General features: G+C 51.0%; 1 protein-coding gene across 1 annotated transcript; it reads left to right on the plus strand.

Moving 5' to 3' along the window:
- The first annotated feature begins 4,179 nt into the window (after positions 1 to 4,179).
- KANK4 (KN motif and ankyrin repeat domains 4) lies at positions 4,180 to 15,324 on the plus strand. Its single transcript, XM_010582689.1, has 9 exons — positions 4,180 to 4,195; positions 5,644 to 7,578; positions 8,545 to 8,656; positions 10,065 to 10,295; positions 10,893 to 10,980; positions 11,373 to 11,592; positions 13,033 to 13,175; positions 14,131 to 14,331; positions 15,232 to 15,324. The coding sequence occupies exons 1-9, from the start codon at positions 4,180 to 4,182 to the stop codon at positions 15,322 to 15,324; spliced, it is 3,039 nt and encodes a 1,012-aa protein (XP_010580991.1).
- Positions 15,325 to 17,320: the final 1,996 nt, after the last annotated feature.

Consider the following 17,320-nt stretch of genomic DNA (forward strand, 5'->3'; position numbering starts at 1 on the left):
GCGTCTGCTCTGCGAGCCGTCCCCTGCCCGGCTCGCTTGCCGTTTGAAGTTTGCCTTGACAACCCTGCTGCAAAGGGCTGGAGCATTTTTATATGGAGAGTCCCACAGGAGCCCAGGGCTTGCCCGTCCTTTCTGGCAGCGGCCGTGGTACGGCACAGCGGGTCAGGCATCCTCCGCCGTTACGCACGGCCGCGTTCCCGCCGTCACCGCGTCCCGCTCAGCATCTCCTGGGGACGGCGGATGGACGGACGGGCGCAACGTGAGGGGCCGGAGCGTCGGGGAGAAGGGTAAAGGGCCGAGGGGCCGTTTCTGCTCCGCGCGCGTGGGAACGGGGCTTCGGCAGGATTAATTACGGCCGCGGAGACCTTCCCGCGGCTTCTCCTAAAGATGCCGCCTTTTAATCGCGGCAGCTGCTCGCGTTTCCTTGGGAGAGGCGCTCAGCAGAATAACTAATGCGTTCAGCCCGGGGAGGTGCAGCATGCGGAGGGCGAGCTCCGGCTGCAGCCTGCAGCATCAGGTATAATAAGAACCGTATCGTTAATAATTGACTGCTTTTTTCAGTAATCTTTCCTGATAAGAGAGGCAGCCCGGTGACAGCCCAAGCGGCGCTTAACGTTTTGTGTTTTATGGAGAAGACAGCTATGCTGTGAAAAGTAACTCATTTTACACGGCGGGCTTGAACTGTCCTCAGAAAGGTCATAGGAGAGCGGTGGGCTGCTTTATTAGAAAATTAATCCCTTTTTTGTGCTCCTTGTGTTAGACTTGTATTTGCTTTCCGAGCAAGGTCACTGCTCAGCCGACCAACTTTTTAACAACTGGAAAAGGCATGTTTGCTGCTCCGAACCCTTCACTGCCGGCTCTCGGCACGGGAAAAGATGCTTTTGAGGGAGGCAAGCGCTTCTGCTCGCCGATGGGCTTGTAGGTGGGAGCGTGAGAAGATAACACGACAAGGTGCTTTTCTAACGATAGTTTTTCCTTTCACCGTGAAGTGCTAAAGCCACTGCTGCAGTGCAGAAGAACACGACAGGCAGAGCTCAAAAAAATGTTGTGTTATAGCTAATGAGACTGTGCTAACGTGCTGCTCAGCAGGGATAAATTATCTTCTTATTTATAGGCACAGGGTTAAATGTTTCCAATTTAAAATTACTAGCAAGATGTTCTGGGAGAATGAACGTCATATATATTTGTCTCTGTGGTTGAGTTAATTTGTTCTTTAAATCTGCTGGGGTGTTATGGTGCTCTCCTTTCTGCTGGCTGGGGTGGATGGGGGAGCGGGCGGGTGCTTAGGTTGCCTAGAAAGTGGGACAGAGTAAAAGAGGGGTTAAATGTGACTGTAAAGAGCCAGTGTTTGAGACAGGGCTAGTTAAAAAGACAGTACATTGTCCCTGCAAATGGGCTGCCCCAGGGAATAAAACCGCTTCACTCTGTGCTGTTGCCTTCTCACACATTTGGCTTCTTGATTTCCATTTCTGTATACATTTATTCCTGCCTTGAGAAAAGCAACGTAATTCAAATCTGGATTAATCCTCCCCACAGCCTTTCTGTGTAGTAAAGGTAAAAATCAGCGATGCCGTGCACGTGGCGATGTCGCCAGCCTGGAGAGGAAAAGAAGTGTTCTTCAATTTTAGCCAATAGAGGAAAACTCAGCAAATATAAGAACCTGGCAGAGGGTCAGCGTAACAGGTATTAGCAGGATGGAAGACGCACCTGAAAGCACCGCCCTGCCTTGAATTATGGGCTGGATCCTGGGCGTATGGGTACGCTGCTTCTGGTGGATTACTTCATTTTTTTATTCTCATTTTTATTAGGGACAGGCTTCAGAGAGCAGCCGTGGGGTCCAAGGAGCCACATTTTTTGGCTCAAAGCCATCCGCCCTGCGCCCGAGCTGCCCTGGGGGGGACGGTAGAACATCAGCAAGCTGGTAGGGTACATTCAGTATCCTTTTATGAGGCGATTTTGAAGTAGATTGGTCAAAAGAGGAAATTCTTAGTATCAATTTGGGCTGCAGAGTTGGGACCCAGCCAGCTCATAAATGAACCGATCCAGTGTAATTATCTAGATATTTAAAAGCATTCTATTCACTGGCTTTTACCCCCACCCCCCATCTAAATAAATGACCTAGAAGAGTGAAGTGTAGCTGGTCGGACTGTAGCCGGGATCCGTAAGTGCTCCGTAATTGACTATAATTGGAAATTTAAAAAAAAAAAAAATTTTTGAGAAAGAGGTTAGCGTTCCTTTTGGCATGTGCTGTTTATTGGCAGGAGGAGACAGAAGAAACTGCCCTTTATGGAAGAAGTGCAGTTAATTGGAGAGCACATCAGGAGGCCGCTGGTCAAGGTGTTTCGGAAGCTTGCATGGCGTTGGGCACGCATCAACATTGCCATCAGGCTGCATGGGTGTCAAGGAGGTACCAACCCTGGAGGCACTTTTGAGGGTTTTGATGTTCTCCTTGGGTTGGGACCCTCCCAACTTTCCATCAGGGCTGTACATTGACAAGAAACGTGTCTACCTGATCGATGGAACTAATTGTTTCTTTAAAAGGTTTTGATCTTTCAAAGCATCTGTCCTATGATAACAATACAGCAGGGTTTGATTTTGTTTTCCCGCTGGTCTTTGTTGTAGTTAAACCACATTATTTCAGGGCTTCTAGAAGAGAATAACAGCAGCACTGCTATACTCTGTATATCCTTATCTGTACCGCATATCTGGTTATCTTACCATTGCCACAAGAAGAAAGATGAGTTACACAATGCAAAAATAATTATGTGATAAAAGGAGAGTTTAGAAACTGCAGAGTGGAGAAGACCGACAAGACAGAGCTGCTCCTGAGACAGTGAATGAGCCAGAGATCTTGAGGGATGGTTCTGCTGGTGGATGCTGCAGAAGAGAAAATAGAAAGGCGAACCAGACTGGTGCTGGATAAGTATGGTGCCAGGCGAAGCGAGGGGTAAAGGTTGGCTAGAGCCCCTTCATAGGGAGCTCTGGAAGCATGGCCAAGTGCTAAAACCCTCCCTTAGGCAAAATATGACAAGCAGAAAATGAGTTCAGACTCTGACGGTTTGATCAATGAGATGAATGTGAGCCGGGGCTGGCTCGGCACAGGATTTGTGCTGCTTGGACCTACCCCTGAGAATCCTGCATAGCTCTGGGATGCGCTGGAGAAGCAGGGATGGGCTTCCAGGCTGCTGTGGGACCATCTCTGGCCAGGAACCAAATGAGATACTTGAAGGAAAATCCTAGCTCCCAGCAACCTGCTCTCCAAGCAACCCCCACTTTCCCCCCCATAGCAGGAATTAAAAACCTGCTAAAAGCCCTTGCCTGCCTATTCCCTGTGTTTTTCTAAAGGGCACGGAGGAGAGAAGCTTCACCCAGGACCTTTCTTGGTTGTTCCCAGCCTTAATCTCCTCTCACGCTCCAGGAGGGTCTCACCCGTGTCCACATGATGGGAAAGAGCTGGAGGGCAATGCAGACCAGGCTGGATGTGGAGTTCATGATGTAGGCTGTGGTAGATCTCCACATGAAGATCTTCCCTGATATGAAAGCAATTTGTCTGTATTTTAGTGCAATTTGGTAGAGGTTCTTTATAACAGTATGGATGCGCTCTGAAATAATGGGTTTTGTTTGAATAAGATTTAACATAAATTTTGAATCTTTGGTTATTATGCATTAAAAAAACAAAAAAGGTGACAAACCAGTCATTTCTGTGTATAGTTTAGATCCCTTGCTGTTTTCAGAGATGTTGTTATATTATGTTGGATATATCCAGCTTACAGGAGTCAACGAAGAGTCCTTGTGCCATCTATCTCAAGCCCAACAGAAATTATCCTAAATGTCTGTCTTTCCTCATTTGCAGTCAAAACCATCTGTAATGCAGGGGATGTTTTGTAAGAACTAACTACCTGGGATGTGTCTATGAAGCATGAGTTGTTGCCACTGGAAAAGCAGCTATTGATTTAAGCAGCTTGAAAGTGCTTAGCAAACACAGTCAGGCTGCAGAATATGGGAAATAAGAGGGGGGTGGCCTGTGAAGATGTGTAAGGCTTTAAGGAGAGATTAAGTTCAAATGATTGAGCTTTTGTTTGAATTAAAAATATCTGTTTCTTTTTTTGAAGGGTGAAGCGACTCGTCTACCCTAGCTTGTCAGAAGATGTTTAAGTGACAGCCCGATTAGACCACACTATGGAGAAGACAGATGGTATGGAGGCTACTGGATGTTCGTTTGCTCATTTGTTTCTTGACAAAAAGCCCCCAACCAAGCCCTGAAGTAATTTCCTTACCAGAAGTACTGTAAATAACCTGTTTTCTATAGATACGCGGTAGGGCCGGGAGATAAATGCATCATTCATGTATTATGCAGACTCCTAAACCGCAGCAAAAAGACATGGTCGCAGCTCTCAGTTCAGCCCGTATTTGTCCTCCCGTCCTCTGTGGTGCGTAGGCAGGACAGATCTCCTCTGCTCGCACCCTCTGGGCTTTGCTCTTGTGCCCTATTACCACACGTGATGGTTTCCCTCTGTCGTTCCTCTGACTTTCACGTGCTGCTTCCCATCAGAAAGGCGTCTGCATCTCGGTGATGCTCGGTGACGAGCGGCACCGAAAGCCGTGCCAAATTCTCCCGGTCCCCCCGCAGCTCCTGCACCAGGATGGAGACAAAGGGAGCAGCCACGAAACCTGGTTTCTCCTGGTCAAGCTGCTCCTCCTCATCCTCACAGGGCACAGAGCCTCTTTGCTCCGAGGCCCAAACCACTGTGATTTCAGGGACTTGCCGTATCAAGAAAAACGAGCGACGATGCAGGGGTTTGACTATTTAGACCCTCAAGGCCAAAATTTGGGGGCTGTGAATTTTTTGCAGGATGGATCTGCCTGTATTAAGTTGTATTAAACCAGGAGCCTCAGGCTGCGTGGCTGGAGCCGTGCCGTTTGCCTGTGACGGCTGGGTGGGCAAACACAGTGTCACGCATTTCGAGGCGATTTTCCTCAATTAAAAGCTGTGCCTGGTGCTGTGCAGCCGGTCACCTTGGGAGGCACGTGTTTTGCATGGATGCGGCTGTGTAAAGCAGTCCCGGCTGGCGCTGTCTGGGTCCGGCCTCTGCCCGGTGCTGTATTCATCATTTTCAAGGAATAATTTGTGACCTGGTGTTTGCAGATGAAACGATGCAATGATTTTCCTGCTTGGCGTGCACGGCACTACTTATGCCGCTGAAAAGTCAAAACCGAACCAAAAGCCTTGAAAATGTAATTGTCACAGATTGGTTCCACCTTCTGTTTTTGAGCTGGATTTATTACATATTGGGCAGCTTTTTATACTTACGCAGACACGTAGCTCTGCCTGTGAAACCTGCTGTTTGCTTAATTGCCAATTAGAGCCATGATTTCAGCAAATTTTCGGCTTCCTTGTGCCATCATTACCTGATTCACCTCTGGAAAGCCGGATCGCACCTTTGCGTGCGTTGCTGCGTCTCCGCGCGGCTTCACCACGAGCCTCCACAATGACGAACTGCAGCCCCCCCCCGCCTGCCTGAAACTGAGATGAAAATAGCAGTAACATTTTCCCACCTGCTCTAAATGTATTTTTTGTTAATTTTTTTGTTGTCTTCGGAATTCAGCCATCTTTTTTTTTTTTTTTTTTTGGCGTTGTTTCAGCAGATGGCCAGCCACCCAAACCCGACGGGGAGAGGGAGCACCCCCGCAGCCTCCCCTACTCCGTGGAGACGCCGTACGGCTTTCACTTGGACCTGGACTTCCTGAAGTACGTGGACGACATTGAGAAAGGGAACACCATCAGAAGGGTTCACATCCACCGGAAAACCAAGCAGCCAAAATTCAGCACCCTGCCCCGAAACTTCAGCCTGCCTGAGAACGGCTCCCGCGGATGCGCGTCGACTCCCAGCAAGACCTGGACGGTGACCTGCTCCTTCCCCCAGCGAAAGGCATCGCTGGGGGCGGAGGAGACCCCCCGGCCCCTCCTGCCCAACGAGGCACCCTTTCCCGCGGCCGATGAGCCCAGTTACCGGAGAAAAGCCCTTTTGGCAGAGACGCGGCGGCAGGCGGAGCTGGGACGGCAAGAAGGCGAGCTCCGCGGGCGGCCGCAGTTATTGCGAGCTTCCAGCATGCCCGCCGCGCTGCCGCCTGGCCAACCTCCGCCGGGGGACGGGAAGGTGCCCTCTCCCCTCCGACCGCCTCCCCAGCACTGCCACGACCAGAGCGGCTCCGAAAACGCCTTTCGCCCCACGCCGCGTTCGCCTGGCTCCGACGGCGTGGCGTTCAGTCTCGCCGGGGAGATGAGCTTGGAGCCAGATGTCTCCTTGGGGCAGAAGGAGCATCCCGGCGGAGGTAGCCCGGGGCCGAGGCAGACGCCGTGGCAGAGCCAGCATCCTGCGGCACCGCAGCTGCAGGTGGTGATGGAGAGCGGAGGCGAGGAGGGAGATGCCGCCGACGCCGGCGGTCGTTCTGCCTTGGCCGGGGTGGAACCGGCCTCGCCGGCCGCCCTGCAGCTCGCGGAGGAGAACACGAACCCTGGGGAAAGGGAGTTAAGCGTGAACGAAATCGCTCTGGACGTGCTGAAGAAAGCTGAGGAGGAGAGCGTCCGGGCTGGAGAGAAGGAGGAGAGCTGTGGTCCTCAGCCTCGTGATGCCAGGGAGCCCAGCGGGGTTGCGGCGTTGAAGCAGCAGGTCGCTGCTCTGGAGGAGCAGCTGGGCAAGAAGAAGGAAGAGCTCGAGCGGATCAGGGCGGTGCTGGAGCAGCAGGATCACGAGATCAAGGAGAAGGAGAAAAGCATAAAGTTACTGGCCAGCTCCAAAGCTCAGCTGGAAGAGAAGCTATGCCGGGAAGATACCAAAGAGGCCAAGCTGCCTTCCACGCGGAGCAGCAGGGCTTTGCGGTGCTACGATGCTGCAGTGAACACCGACGTCTCGCAGGTAGCCGGGGCCAAGCAAGCCCACGATAAAGGCGTCAATGTAAATATCCCAGTCTCCACCAAATCCATAGGATGCAGCATCCGAAGAGCAGACAACGTGAACGTGCAGGTGATGGAGGTGGGTGCTCGGAGAGATCAGGGACTGGCAGATGCTGGCACCGGACCCGGACATTTTGGTGAAGCTGAGGGTGAGGCTGGCCTTCATGCATCGTGCTTCACCCAACTGAAGATTGATGAGCACCTCAGCGATGACAATCAAAATCACAGGAATAACTACGATACCCAGAGTCTTGCTGCTCACGCAAGAGCAGAAGGCTATCGAGGAACAAGAATTGGCTCAAACGGCGGTGAAAACAAGGCGGGCTTTGGAGAAGATAAACCTCGCGATGGGCTGGAAGAGGAAGGTCCCCCTGACCATGAGGATCTCCCCGCTGTTGACCCCATCGGCCAATACGTAAAAAAAATCCAGGAGCTTTTGCAGGAGCAGTGGCTGTGTTTGGAGCACGGCTACCCCGAGTTAGCGAGCGCTATTAAACAGCCGGCCTCCAAGCTCAGCTCCATTCAGAACCAATTAGTTAATTCCTTAAACTCGTTGCTGTCTGCCTACTCTACGCAAAGGCCCGCGGATAAGGAGAATTCCAACACACACTATCAACAGTTGGGTAAATAATATTGGCATAGGTTTCAACGTGTCGGGGCCAAGTCTCTTCCCATTTATTCAAGTGTTGAGCAGGGGTGATGCAGCAGAGTTCGGTGGTATAATTAGTATCAGTCAGATCAGAAATAGCCCCTCCTAAACATGTATGAGAAAGGCAAATCTCTGCACCTCATAAGCTATGTGATCTGGAAAAAAAAGCAAACAAAACCCTGCAGGAGCTGATAAAGCTGTGGCTCAGTTATGCGCAGGATCAGCTTCCAAATGGGACTGTACTTGTGGCTATTCTATCAAATAACCATTTTTCTTAAGTGGATTGGGCATCTCAGTTTGCAAGAATGTGGGATTCATGCTCATCTGGGGTAAATCAGCATGAAGTTCACCAGAACCAAACCCAATTCAAGCTAACTGAGCAACTAGGCTGGGAGAAGACTTGTTCCCACTCACAGCCATTCATCTAAAATAATTTTAGCTTATATGACGATAAGAATCCAAACCCGAAGGCTGCCCATTCACTGTTGGAGGGGCCTTGCAAATAGATAAGTGACCTATTACTTACAAGCAATACGTAGTGAGACTGTTCAAACTCTGGTGGAAAGACTCACCCATATAGTATTATAGGAGATTTATATAGGAGATTTCCAATACATTAGTACTGAAAAAATAAAAAAGAAAACATTATTACAAGAGTAAAGCCTACTTATATTCATAGGACACGTATATAATTCCCAGTCACTTCCTTTATATTCCCAGTTGCTTGGAGATGTTTGAGACACATATTTTAAAGGTGGCAGGGCACAGGTTCGGGTTGTGGCCAGGTGCATCCGTAGTTTTGCAAGACATAAAAAAAATCTCCTAAGATGAAATAAGAAGCTTATGGTTATGATTTGTAGTTTGTTGCTAGAGGTTGGGAATGATCATTGATAATTACGGCACATCTGCTTAATTAATCTATTATTTTGTATTTTGCTAGAAATCTCTCCAACCACAAGTCTTAAATCTATCATGAAAAAGAAAGGTTATGGTTTCCATGCAGGAGGCAATGGGACCAAAAAGAATCTTCAGTTTGTTGGGGTAAATGGTGGGTAAGCATCCATTCAGAAGATAAAACTGCCTTTTAACATGTGATATCCTCTGTATCGCTGGAGAAGTCATTCTTTTTTTCCCCTCTTTTCCCCTCCATACCTCTTGATTAAAAGGCCATTTGAAATGGAGCCTCTTTTCTCCCTTCTTTAATCCAGCACTGATAACCTGTAAGTAACCCTGTAGAAAAGATGTTGGTGTTTCAGAGCAGCGAGGGACACCCTGGGGACTGACACTCTCTGCACACCCATCTTTTGGGGCTTCATCCAAATCCCAGCTGGGTCTGTGGGAAGATCCCCACTAACTTTGGTGGGTTTTGGAGGAGGTCAGCATTGCCTGCGTGGGCACGTTGCCACTAAGCTGCCTCCACGCTCCAGTGATGGCCAGCAAAAGTTGGTTCAGGCACTGAGAAAAGACTATTTCAGTAAATAAGGAATTACCTTGGGGTGAAGGAGACAACTTCTTTTTAGATTGTGCTCCAACACCCAGTTCCCTCTGTATCCAATATCTAACGCTCTTTAGCCATTGAGCTAACTAGATACACCAACATGTGCTGTAGATGCATCTCTAAGAGCAGCACTGGCACATCTACCGAGGAGTACGTGTGCTGGCGTGAAGAGGGCAGGGCGCATTGCACTGTCCCTTCACTGTGCAAACAGCTATGTGTGCAAGTTTGGATGCTGGTTTCTGCTGACATACGCTTCTCTGCCTTCCCGGCTCGATGGCTACTGCTGTTGGGTTCATCAGGTGTTACTCGCTCTTGTTGCGTAGAGCCGCTTCTGCCAACAGTCGCTGAAATGGGCACAACTTGTAGCAAGTAGAGGAATCTCGACTAGTTTGGGAAAAGTTTTGGTATCCCTCAGAGTGAAATATTCAGTCTCGTGGAAGATGTTATTGTTATTAATACTTTTGGACAACCAGAAGAGAGGTCTCTCTAGGGGGGGCTGCTTCAATGGTGGACTCGGGTCCATGCTGGAGCTGCAAACACAGTTTTTGTCTAGCGGTCCTCAAGGTTGCCGACGTGCCGCTTGTCCCGCCCTGCCACAGGGTCCGTGTTTCTCACGGCTCCCCATCGGCGTGCCGGCAGCGCCCAGCAGGGAGGCAGCACGCAGCCCTTGCTTGGCCGCGCTGGGGCTTGTGCGATGGACATCCCTCCAAACCAACCGAGCATTCCCTGAAGTAACACTGCCTGCTGCTAATTAACTGCTTCTATCACACTCCTGCTGGCTTAAGAAGCCAAAAAAAAAGACTAACCCCAAGTTTGGCTGTGGCTCTAACCTTTTAACTTGTGTATCGCTCTGGGCTTCATCCAAGGCCCATTGGAGTCAGTGGGTGTCTTCAATGAGTCTTGGTCAGGCCCTGCGGTTGCAGATGGGGAAGGAGTGAATAACATGTGGTGTCCTCAAATAGCTATGAAACGACTTCAAGCGAAGACACAAGTTGCGAAGACAGCCCATCGGACGGGGATGCGGAGAGTGAGATGGAGAGAAGAGCTGACAATTTGGAGCCTACGCAAGCTGAAGCTGGAGGTGAAAGCGAGGGGGCTTCGTCAGGGACCTCCTCGCAGGAGAGATGTGAGGACGATGACCTGCAGGAGCCGTCGGCAGAAGCAGTGCCTTGCGCTCAGCACAAGGCTGACAGGTAACCAGAAAAACCAGAGAGCGATCATGCTGTCCATCACGTTTCTGCAGCCGCAGGTTGCACAGCGCTGCATTCAGTCGCTCCTACGGGGCTGGGGTCGGGGCTTCATCTGCTCGGTGGAAAGGCAGCCACTGACCTCTGCAGACACAGGAAAAGGCTTTAAAGAGCTAAATATTTTTTGAGTTACTACAGAATCTAATGGGGATTGATTCAGGCCCTACACTTGACTGTGGAAAAGATAGAGTGAGTCATATTTGGTGAGAATTAGCTCATTTCTCCCCTCTCCTGTAAAGCTTCTCAGTAAAGTTCTTTGCAGATTCAGGAATAAGATGGGGATTTTTTTCCCCGCTTTAAGGGTTCTTGTAACAGTTGAAGTTGACCATACAGATCTAGGACTCTGGTCTTAAACACTTGCTTAAGTGCTTAACTTTGTACCTAAAATCTGCGTCAAGTCAATGGGACAACCTGTGTCCATAAAGTTAAGCACTTAAATAATGTGGAACGTATTCTGACCTGAACTGCATGTTCTCCTTCCTGCTTCAATACCTTCTGCAAGTTCTGTCCCACGATGGATTTACAAAAGTATTTTCCCTTTAGATGCAAACCCTCTGAAGATTTCCTTGCCGACTGCCAGCTACTCAGCAAGCACCTCTCAGAAATCAGGACCACAAGCGACAAACATCTGGTACAGATATTTTCAAATCCCGTTTCAGACACGGTTCCCACCCTCTGTTACGTTTAATGGATAAGATTATCCTGACAGGCTGTGCCCTCCCATTCCATGGACAGCTTTGTGAGGAGAGAGGGGGGGAGATGACCTCTGAGTCAGTTTTAGAATAGTCAAAAAGAAAGGAAAAGGGAAAAAAAGAAGGATGATGGCTTTGCTTACTCATTCAAGTTACCACAGGAAATTCCTTTCCCCCTTAAGTTATAGCAGTAATCACAAAACCACAAGCTAAATACTGGCTGGACGATGCCAGAGCACAGGACGAAGAGGCACGGGGTGAGGAGCTGGGGCAGCAGCCGGTTTGCGGGATGACTACCCCAGGAGTAACAGTGAGACCTTGGTGTTTTCAGCGGCACGTCCTGAGCACCGTCTGCCAGGAGTGGTTCCGGGTGTCGAGCCGCAAGTCTTCCAGCCCGGAGGTGGTTGCAGCGTATCTCAAGGCGCTGGGGGCCATCCAGCCCCAGCTCCTGGCGATGGTGGTGAACCTGGCCGACAGGAACGGCAACACGGCTCTTCACTACAGTGTTTCCCACTCCAACTTCCCGATTGCAAAGCTCCTGCTAGACACAGGTAGGAACAGCCACTCTGCTCAGCCGTGGCTTTTGTTGGGTATGGGTGTCGAAGTTACTTTCTGTCGCTCTTGCCAATGGGGCAGGGTCCCACAGGGGATGACCACAGTGTGCAGAGCCAGGTAACGGGGGACCATCGACCGTCCCAGACATGGCAAACAGCGACTGAGGTCCAGGGTTGTCTCCCAGGGAGTTCAGTCGGGAGCAAAAGGAGATGGAGACCAACTACAACATACCTGCAAGGGAGCCATCCAGTAGACAAGCATGGGGCCAAGGTCCATCCAGGAGACAAATGTGGGGCCAAGGTCCATCCAAGATAGAAGCGTGGGGCCAAGGTCCATCCAAGATAGAAGCGTGGGGCCAAGGTCCACCCAGGAGACGTGGTTGATCTGAAGACCAGCATCCTCCCCATAGTTTGGCCCTGAGCCCATGAGCGTGGGCAGGGGTCTGAGCTGAGGCTTCTCAGTGTCATTAAGGTTCATTAGTGCCCTCAGGGCACTGACACACCTTGAGGGCTTTGTAGTCTGACTTTGGGGATGGTTCAGGTCCCTGTGGCCAAGGGGTGTCTCTCATGGCCCCGGTCCAGGTGGGATGGGGTGGCCCCCCAGCTTCTTATAGCAGCAAATGCCACATCGTGGCTTGGAGCAGGAGGATCAGACCCCTGAGAAAGCAACAAACCCTCCCAGCACTGCGGAAAAACTCTACGTTAAACTATTGAACTTCCAGCTCACGTTGCAAAGAAAGAAAAATCTCCAGCTGAGCTTGTACAGGGCAAAAAATGCACGCGTGCTCTGAAAGAATAAAGGCACTTTGGCCTTTTCTCATGGGCCAGACAATCTGTTGAATGTTAGGGAAATGGCAGATTATCATACACATCTATAACCCGATTGTTGGAGCCGTGGCGGTTTGTTCCCTCCTGCCCCTGAGTGCCCAAGGCGGCCGGGTCCCCGGGGCAAGGCTGGACTGAGCCCTCGCCCATTAGACACGGCTTATTCCTCGTGGTGGAGTTGGAAATAAGCTCTTTGAGGTGAAAAGGGAGCAAAACGGGGCCAGGATGGCTTTACACTGCCTGTTGGGTGACGGTCATCTTTCCGCTGCTCCCTTGCTGCAGGAGTCAAAGCAAACAGCCTGCAGCTTTGCAACCGGTGTGTGCCCAAGGCGTTAATTATCCTCCCCTTTTTTGTTTTTGGTTATGGTCTTCAAAATTAATTCAGCTGACCTCAGCAGTTATAATTAACTGTAGCAACGCGTAGCACCAAGGGCCATTCGGTGCTGTGCTCACAAGGCTAGATACTTAACGCAGATAAATCTCAGTCCTGTATAATTACGGAAACTCCTGTTTCTGGAAATATAAGCTGCCACGCATTTTACAACTCCCTCTTTGCTCCCCGTTCCCTCCGGCCGATTCATCGCGGGGCCGAATCCTTCCCCTGCGCGCCAGGCGTGTGCCGCCTGGACCTGCAGAACCGCGCCGGCTACACGGCGGTGATGCTCACCCCACTGGCGGCCGCCGAGACGGGCCAGGACATGGAGGTGGTGATGAAGCTGCTGAAGGAGGGGGACGTCAACCTGCGAGCCGCCCAGGTGCGTCCCCGTAATTCTGCCGTTTCTTTGAAAAGCGAGCGTGGTGCCGCGCAGGATAGTGCCACGGCCGCGGGCAGCCAGCCTGCAGCGGGTATTTTTTTTTTTTATTAAAGTGACTCCTGCTGAGCTCGTAGCCTCCTATTTGTGGCCACCGCTGTGCGGTGCCAATTCAGGCTGTGGCATTGTCGTGTCCCCATAGAGATCTCGGGTTGGGGGGGATATAATTTGGGTTCCTTACATGTGCAGCGTCAGGCTGAGCCCCAGTGGTAGACTTGGGTTGGAGCTGCCGTTTCCCAAAAGTTACAAAAGTAATCTCAGCTAAATTGCAGTGTGGCCACCCACGAGCTCCCTGTGAAGGGACGCAAGAGCTGGCTAAAATGAAGAGACTAATGGAAGGCTGAAAATTTTGCAAAACAATTTTTCTCAGCTAAAAAATTAGAAGTGATACCAGGGAAGAGCAGTGCAGGGCGGACCCCAGGGTACAGGATCCCCAGGTTTGCTGGCGAGCAGTCGTTTCGTCAGAGTCACACATTTTGGTGTCAGAGATGACGGTGCCCTCATCCAGCTCTTCTTCAAACAGCTGTAAAAGTTAGTCTAGACCTAGGTCAAACTGCCCAGGAGGGGTAGGGGGACCAACATTTGGGGGCAGCTGGGAGCCGGGCAGTTTGGCCATGCTGCTGCAAAGACCCTCCGCGCGGCTGTGGTGCAGGCGAGCAGATCTCTCTTGCAATACCTGCTGAAGATCCCCAGTGTTATTTAATAGTAATATGCGATAAGATGCGACACGCAATAATAGTACGAATTATTATTATACACGTACTATGCAATAATAGGCGCTCTTATGGTAGATACGCAATAATATCCATTCTTCTTATTATATATAACGGTCTGAATGAGGAGGACTATAGGCGGCCGGCGGGTAAGGGGTGTTCATCTTTCCCCTGTGTGGTTGCAGGGAGGCCAGACCGCCCTGATGCTGGGGGTCAGCCACGAGCGGGACGACATGGTGCGAGCCCTCCTCTCCTGCCAGGCCGACGTCAACCTGCAGGACGAGGAGGGGACGACGGCCCTGATGGTGGCCTGCCGGCAGGGCAACGCCGACATCGTCAGGCTCCTTTTGGCCCAGCCCGGCTGCCAGGTCGGGCTGACGGACAAGGTGAGGCTCCGGTGGTCCCGTACGCGACCTCACATACGCCGGGTAGGGAGAGCTCACGCGGGGTCGTGCTTTACACGTGTCCCTGTAAGTCCACCAGCAGTCCCCCAGGGGTGGGTTTTTTAAGTGAAGAAGTACAGTTTCGGTCCACTTTCTAATCAGGGGACCGCTTTTAGGAGAGTACCCCTATTTCGGTGCTTGCTGTGCAGCGGATGGGGTGGCTGCGGCAGCATCCCGCATCCCAGCCGTAGTCCGGGCAGGAGCACCAGGGGAAGAGCCCAACCCGGTGTGAATCTGAAAAAATAAAAGAGATGAAATCCTGGACGCGAGGAATCAGCAGAGCTTTGGCTCCAATAAATGAGCAGCAATTAACTCTCCCCTGAGAACGGACGGCTCTCCGGGGGGAGGCGTGGGATGGGAGCAGCACGGCCAGTGGGTGAAAATCTCCTCCCGTGCAGGCTCGCGGCGACGGGCCACATGGCGGTGTTTATAATTACGCCACAATTTTGTAATTAAACTACAACTTTGTCCAAGATGTGCGGGATGGCACCGGAACCAAGGGAAGTCTTGGCCGGGATGCGTTTTGTGTGGTTGAGGTTAGGCTCCAAAACACCGTGGGGGGAGGTTTGCAGGACGGCGGCTCGTTTTAAACGAGGGAAGGACTGCAGGGAAGGAGGTTTTGGGGGTAAATAGGTGGGTGCGAAGCAGCCCTGGCCAACCGCTCGCTGGAGAGCGGAGGAAAACTCACGGCCAGCGGGCAGGTTGCAAAGAGCCTCCCGTGGCGGTGGTGGTGGGGCCAAGAAATGGAGACGGTCGAGGATGGAGCTGGGCAGATTACGGGGGCGGCCGGGGCGAGAGGCAGGGATTCGGGCAGTAACGTCTTCACCTCCTCCCTCCCCGCAGGGGGGTAACTCGGCCCTGTCGCTGGCCCGGCGCGGGGACATCGCCGCGCTCCTGCGAGCCCACGCCGAGCAGAGCCCGTCCCTCTCCGCGTGACCGAGTGGGGAGAAGAAACCGGGACGAGGAGCGGGGAACGAACGGCTCCTTCTTGTGACGGTCCCGCTGCTCGCCGCGGTGGCCAGGGCCAATATCACGGGTGTCCGTACGTACAAGGGGATGAACCCTGTCAGTTATCTGCATACGTTCTCTGTGTCTAATTCTCCTCATTAAGCCCGCTTACACCCCCCTAATCTATGCACGTTGCCACAAATTACTCCAAGTTCTCCTATACGCTCCTCCCGGTATAGATTTGGCAGGTGAGCGACCCGAACGAAGGAGAAAAGCACATTAGAAAAGCAATACTTAGTCTTTTGTAACCTTAGATTATGGGTGTCCTTTTAATCGACTACTTAACTGTATCTCATTTAACTTGTAAGTTTGTGTCCTAATATTTATTATTAGCTCTTCTGTACGTAGTGGCAGGCAGTGATTATTCGGTATATGTAACAACAAACACAAGCTGGATGGATTATGTAAAGTATAAAATCCTATTTATGTTTGCTTATGTGGGTCTGATGTAAGAATTAAAAATTAATGCTCTAGGAAAATATTTGAGTATACCAGACCCAAACACACAGACATTGTTTTGCCTGTATTTGGAATTACCATATGGCTCTATATTTTTTCTCATTAAGTTTGAGCTAATGGGGAAGCGTAGCCCATTGACATGCACCGTGCATCCGCACGCGCGATGCTCAGGCACAGCGGAGTGGATCAGGTTATCCCAAGCACGACACAAGAAGATCACAACAGATTCCCATCCCAGGATGCGTTAATGTTGTCCAAGAGTTTTGTGGAGCAACTTTGCTGACAGATGCCTTTTGGGCAAGCATCTGTTCTCCGCCTTCCCTTGTGCTCAACTTTCAGATGCCCAAACTACTCCCGTGTAAAGCCATGCTGTGATTTAGCTGCTGGAGTCAGCCGGCACCTCGGCCTCCCCCGCCACCGGGTACCCACAGGGTCCATCCAGCATCACCTCAAATCGTACACAGGACAGGTTTTTTTTCTTAAATCCCTCTGCTGCTGAGAGAGAGGGAGGGAGGGCTCAGGCCCCACTTTTCCAAACATCTTTACACTGTCATTAAGTCGCTGTGTACTGGGAAATGCTGATTAATGAGGCTGTGCTGCATCAGGACCCAGTGGATGCTCCCCGTAGGCTTTGGTGGACCTGGATGCCATCACCAGTCGAGCTGGTGTGTAGCACACCACCGTAGTAACACATCTACCTGCCATCACTAAAACCTATTTTCCCTAGTTAGCTAATTACTTTTCTTTTTTGTAACTAAGCAGAAGTTAATCCTGGACTACTTTGGTTGCTTGTAAGTCAATTCACATCATGAAGAAGTGTCTCTTAAGCTGCCTTTTCCCCTTCCCTCGTATTGCAAAGCCATTGCCAAGAGCCCCTGTCCTCACGCTGGTAACACGTGCTGCCTTGCAGGGAGGGGAGGACAGCCCCTGCCCTCTGTTTTCCACTGAAATCTGCGGTCTGCTCTGTTTTCCTTCCTTCACGTTTTCAGTCAGAAGCATTCATCATCTCAAAAGCCTTTTTTTTTTTTTTTTTTTAACTCAAAATGCAGTTACCTCCTTTATGTATAAATAAACTCGAGTTAAACCTTTACCTGCGTTTGCTCCTGTGCGTGTCCCCATCGCCGCAGTGCTCTCCTGGCGCAAGGCAGCAGGGATGCTCTGATGGACAGACAGACCCCAAAAAGCAACGGGGTGGAGGACAGCCCTCAGCCCCTGGTGACTGCACATACGTGCACATCATTAAATCAGTCATTTTTGAGGTGTTTCTCCAGATCAGTGACCTCCCCGGGAGGTCCTGGGCCCCAGCTCACCACACAGACATGGCAGGGTGGATTTTTTTTGCAGGAATCGCCCCGATTTGCGTTCCTGGGTGCCGAGCACTGAGGACCCAGCGCTGGCGTGAGCACCCATTGCATCACCGCCAGGCCCCAGCTGCAAACAAAAAGAGCCATAATATCATTTTGTG

The sequence above is a fragment of the Haliaeetus leucocephalus genome, unplaced genomic scaffold (assembly GCF_000737465.1).
Source record: "Haliaeetus leucocephalus isolate CR32 unplaced genomic scaffold, Haliaeetus_leucocephalus-4.0 Scaffold848, whole genome shotgun sequence".
Taxonomy (NCBI): Eukaryota; Metazoa; Chordata; class Aves; order Accipitriformes; family Accipitridae; genus Haliaeetus; species Haliaeetus leucocephalus.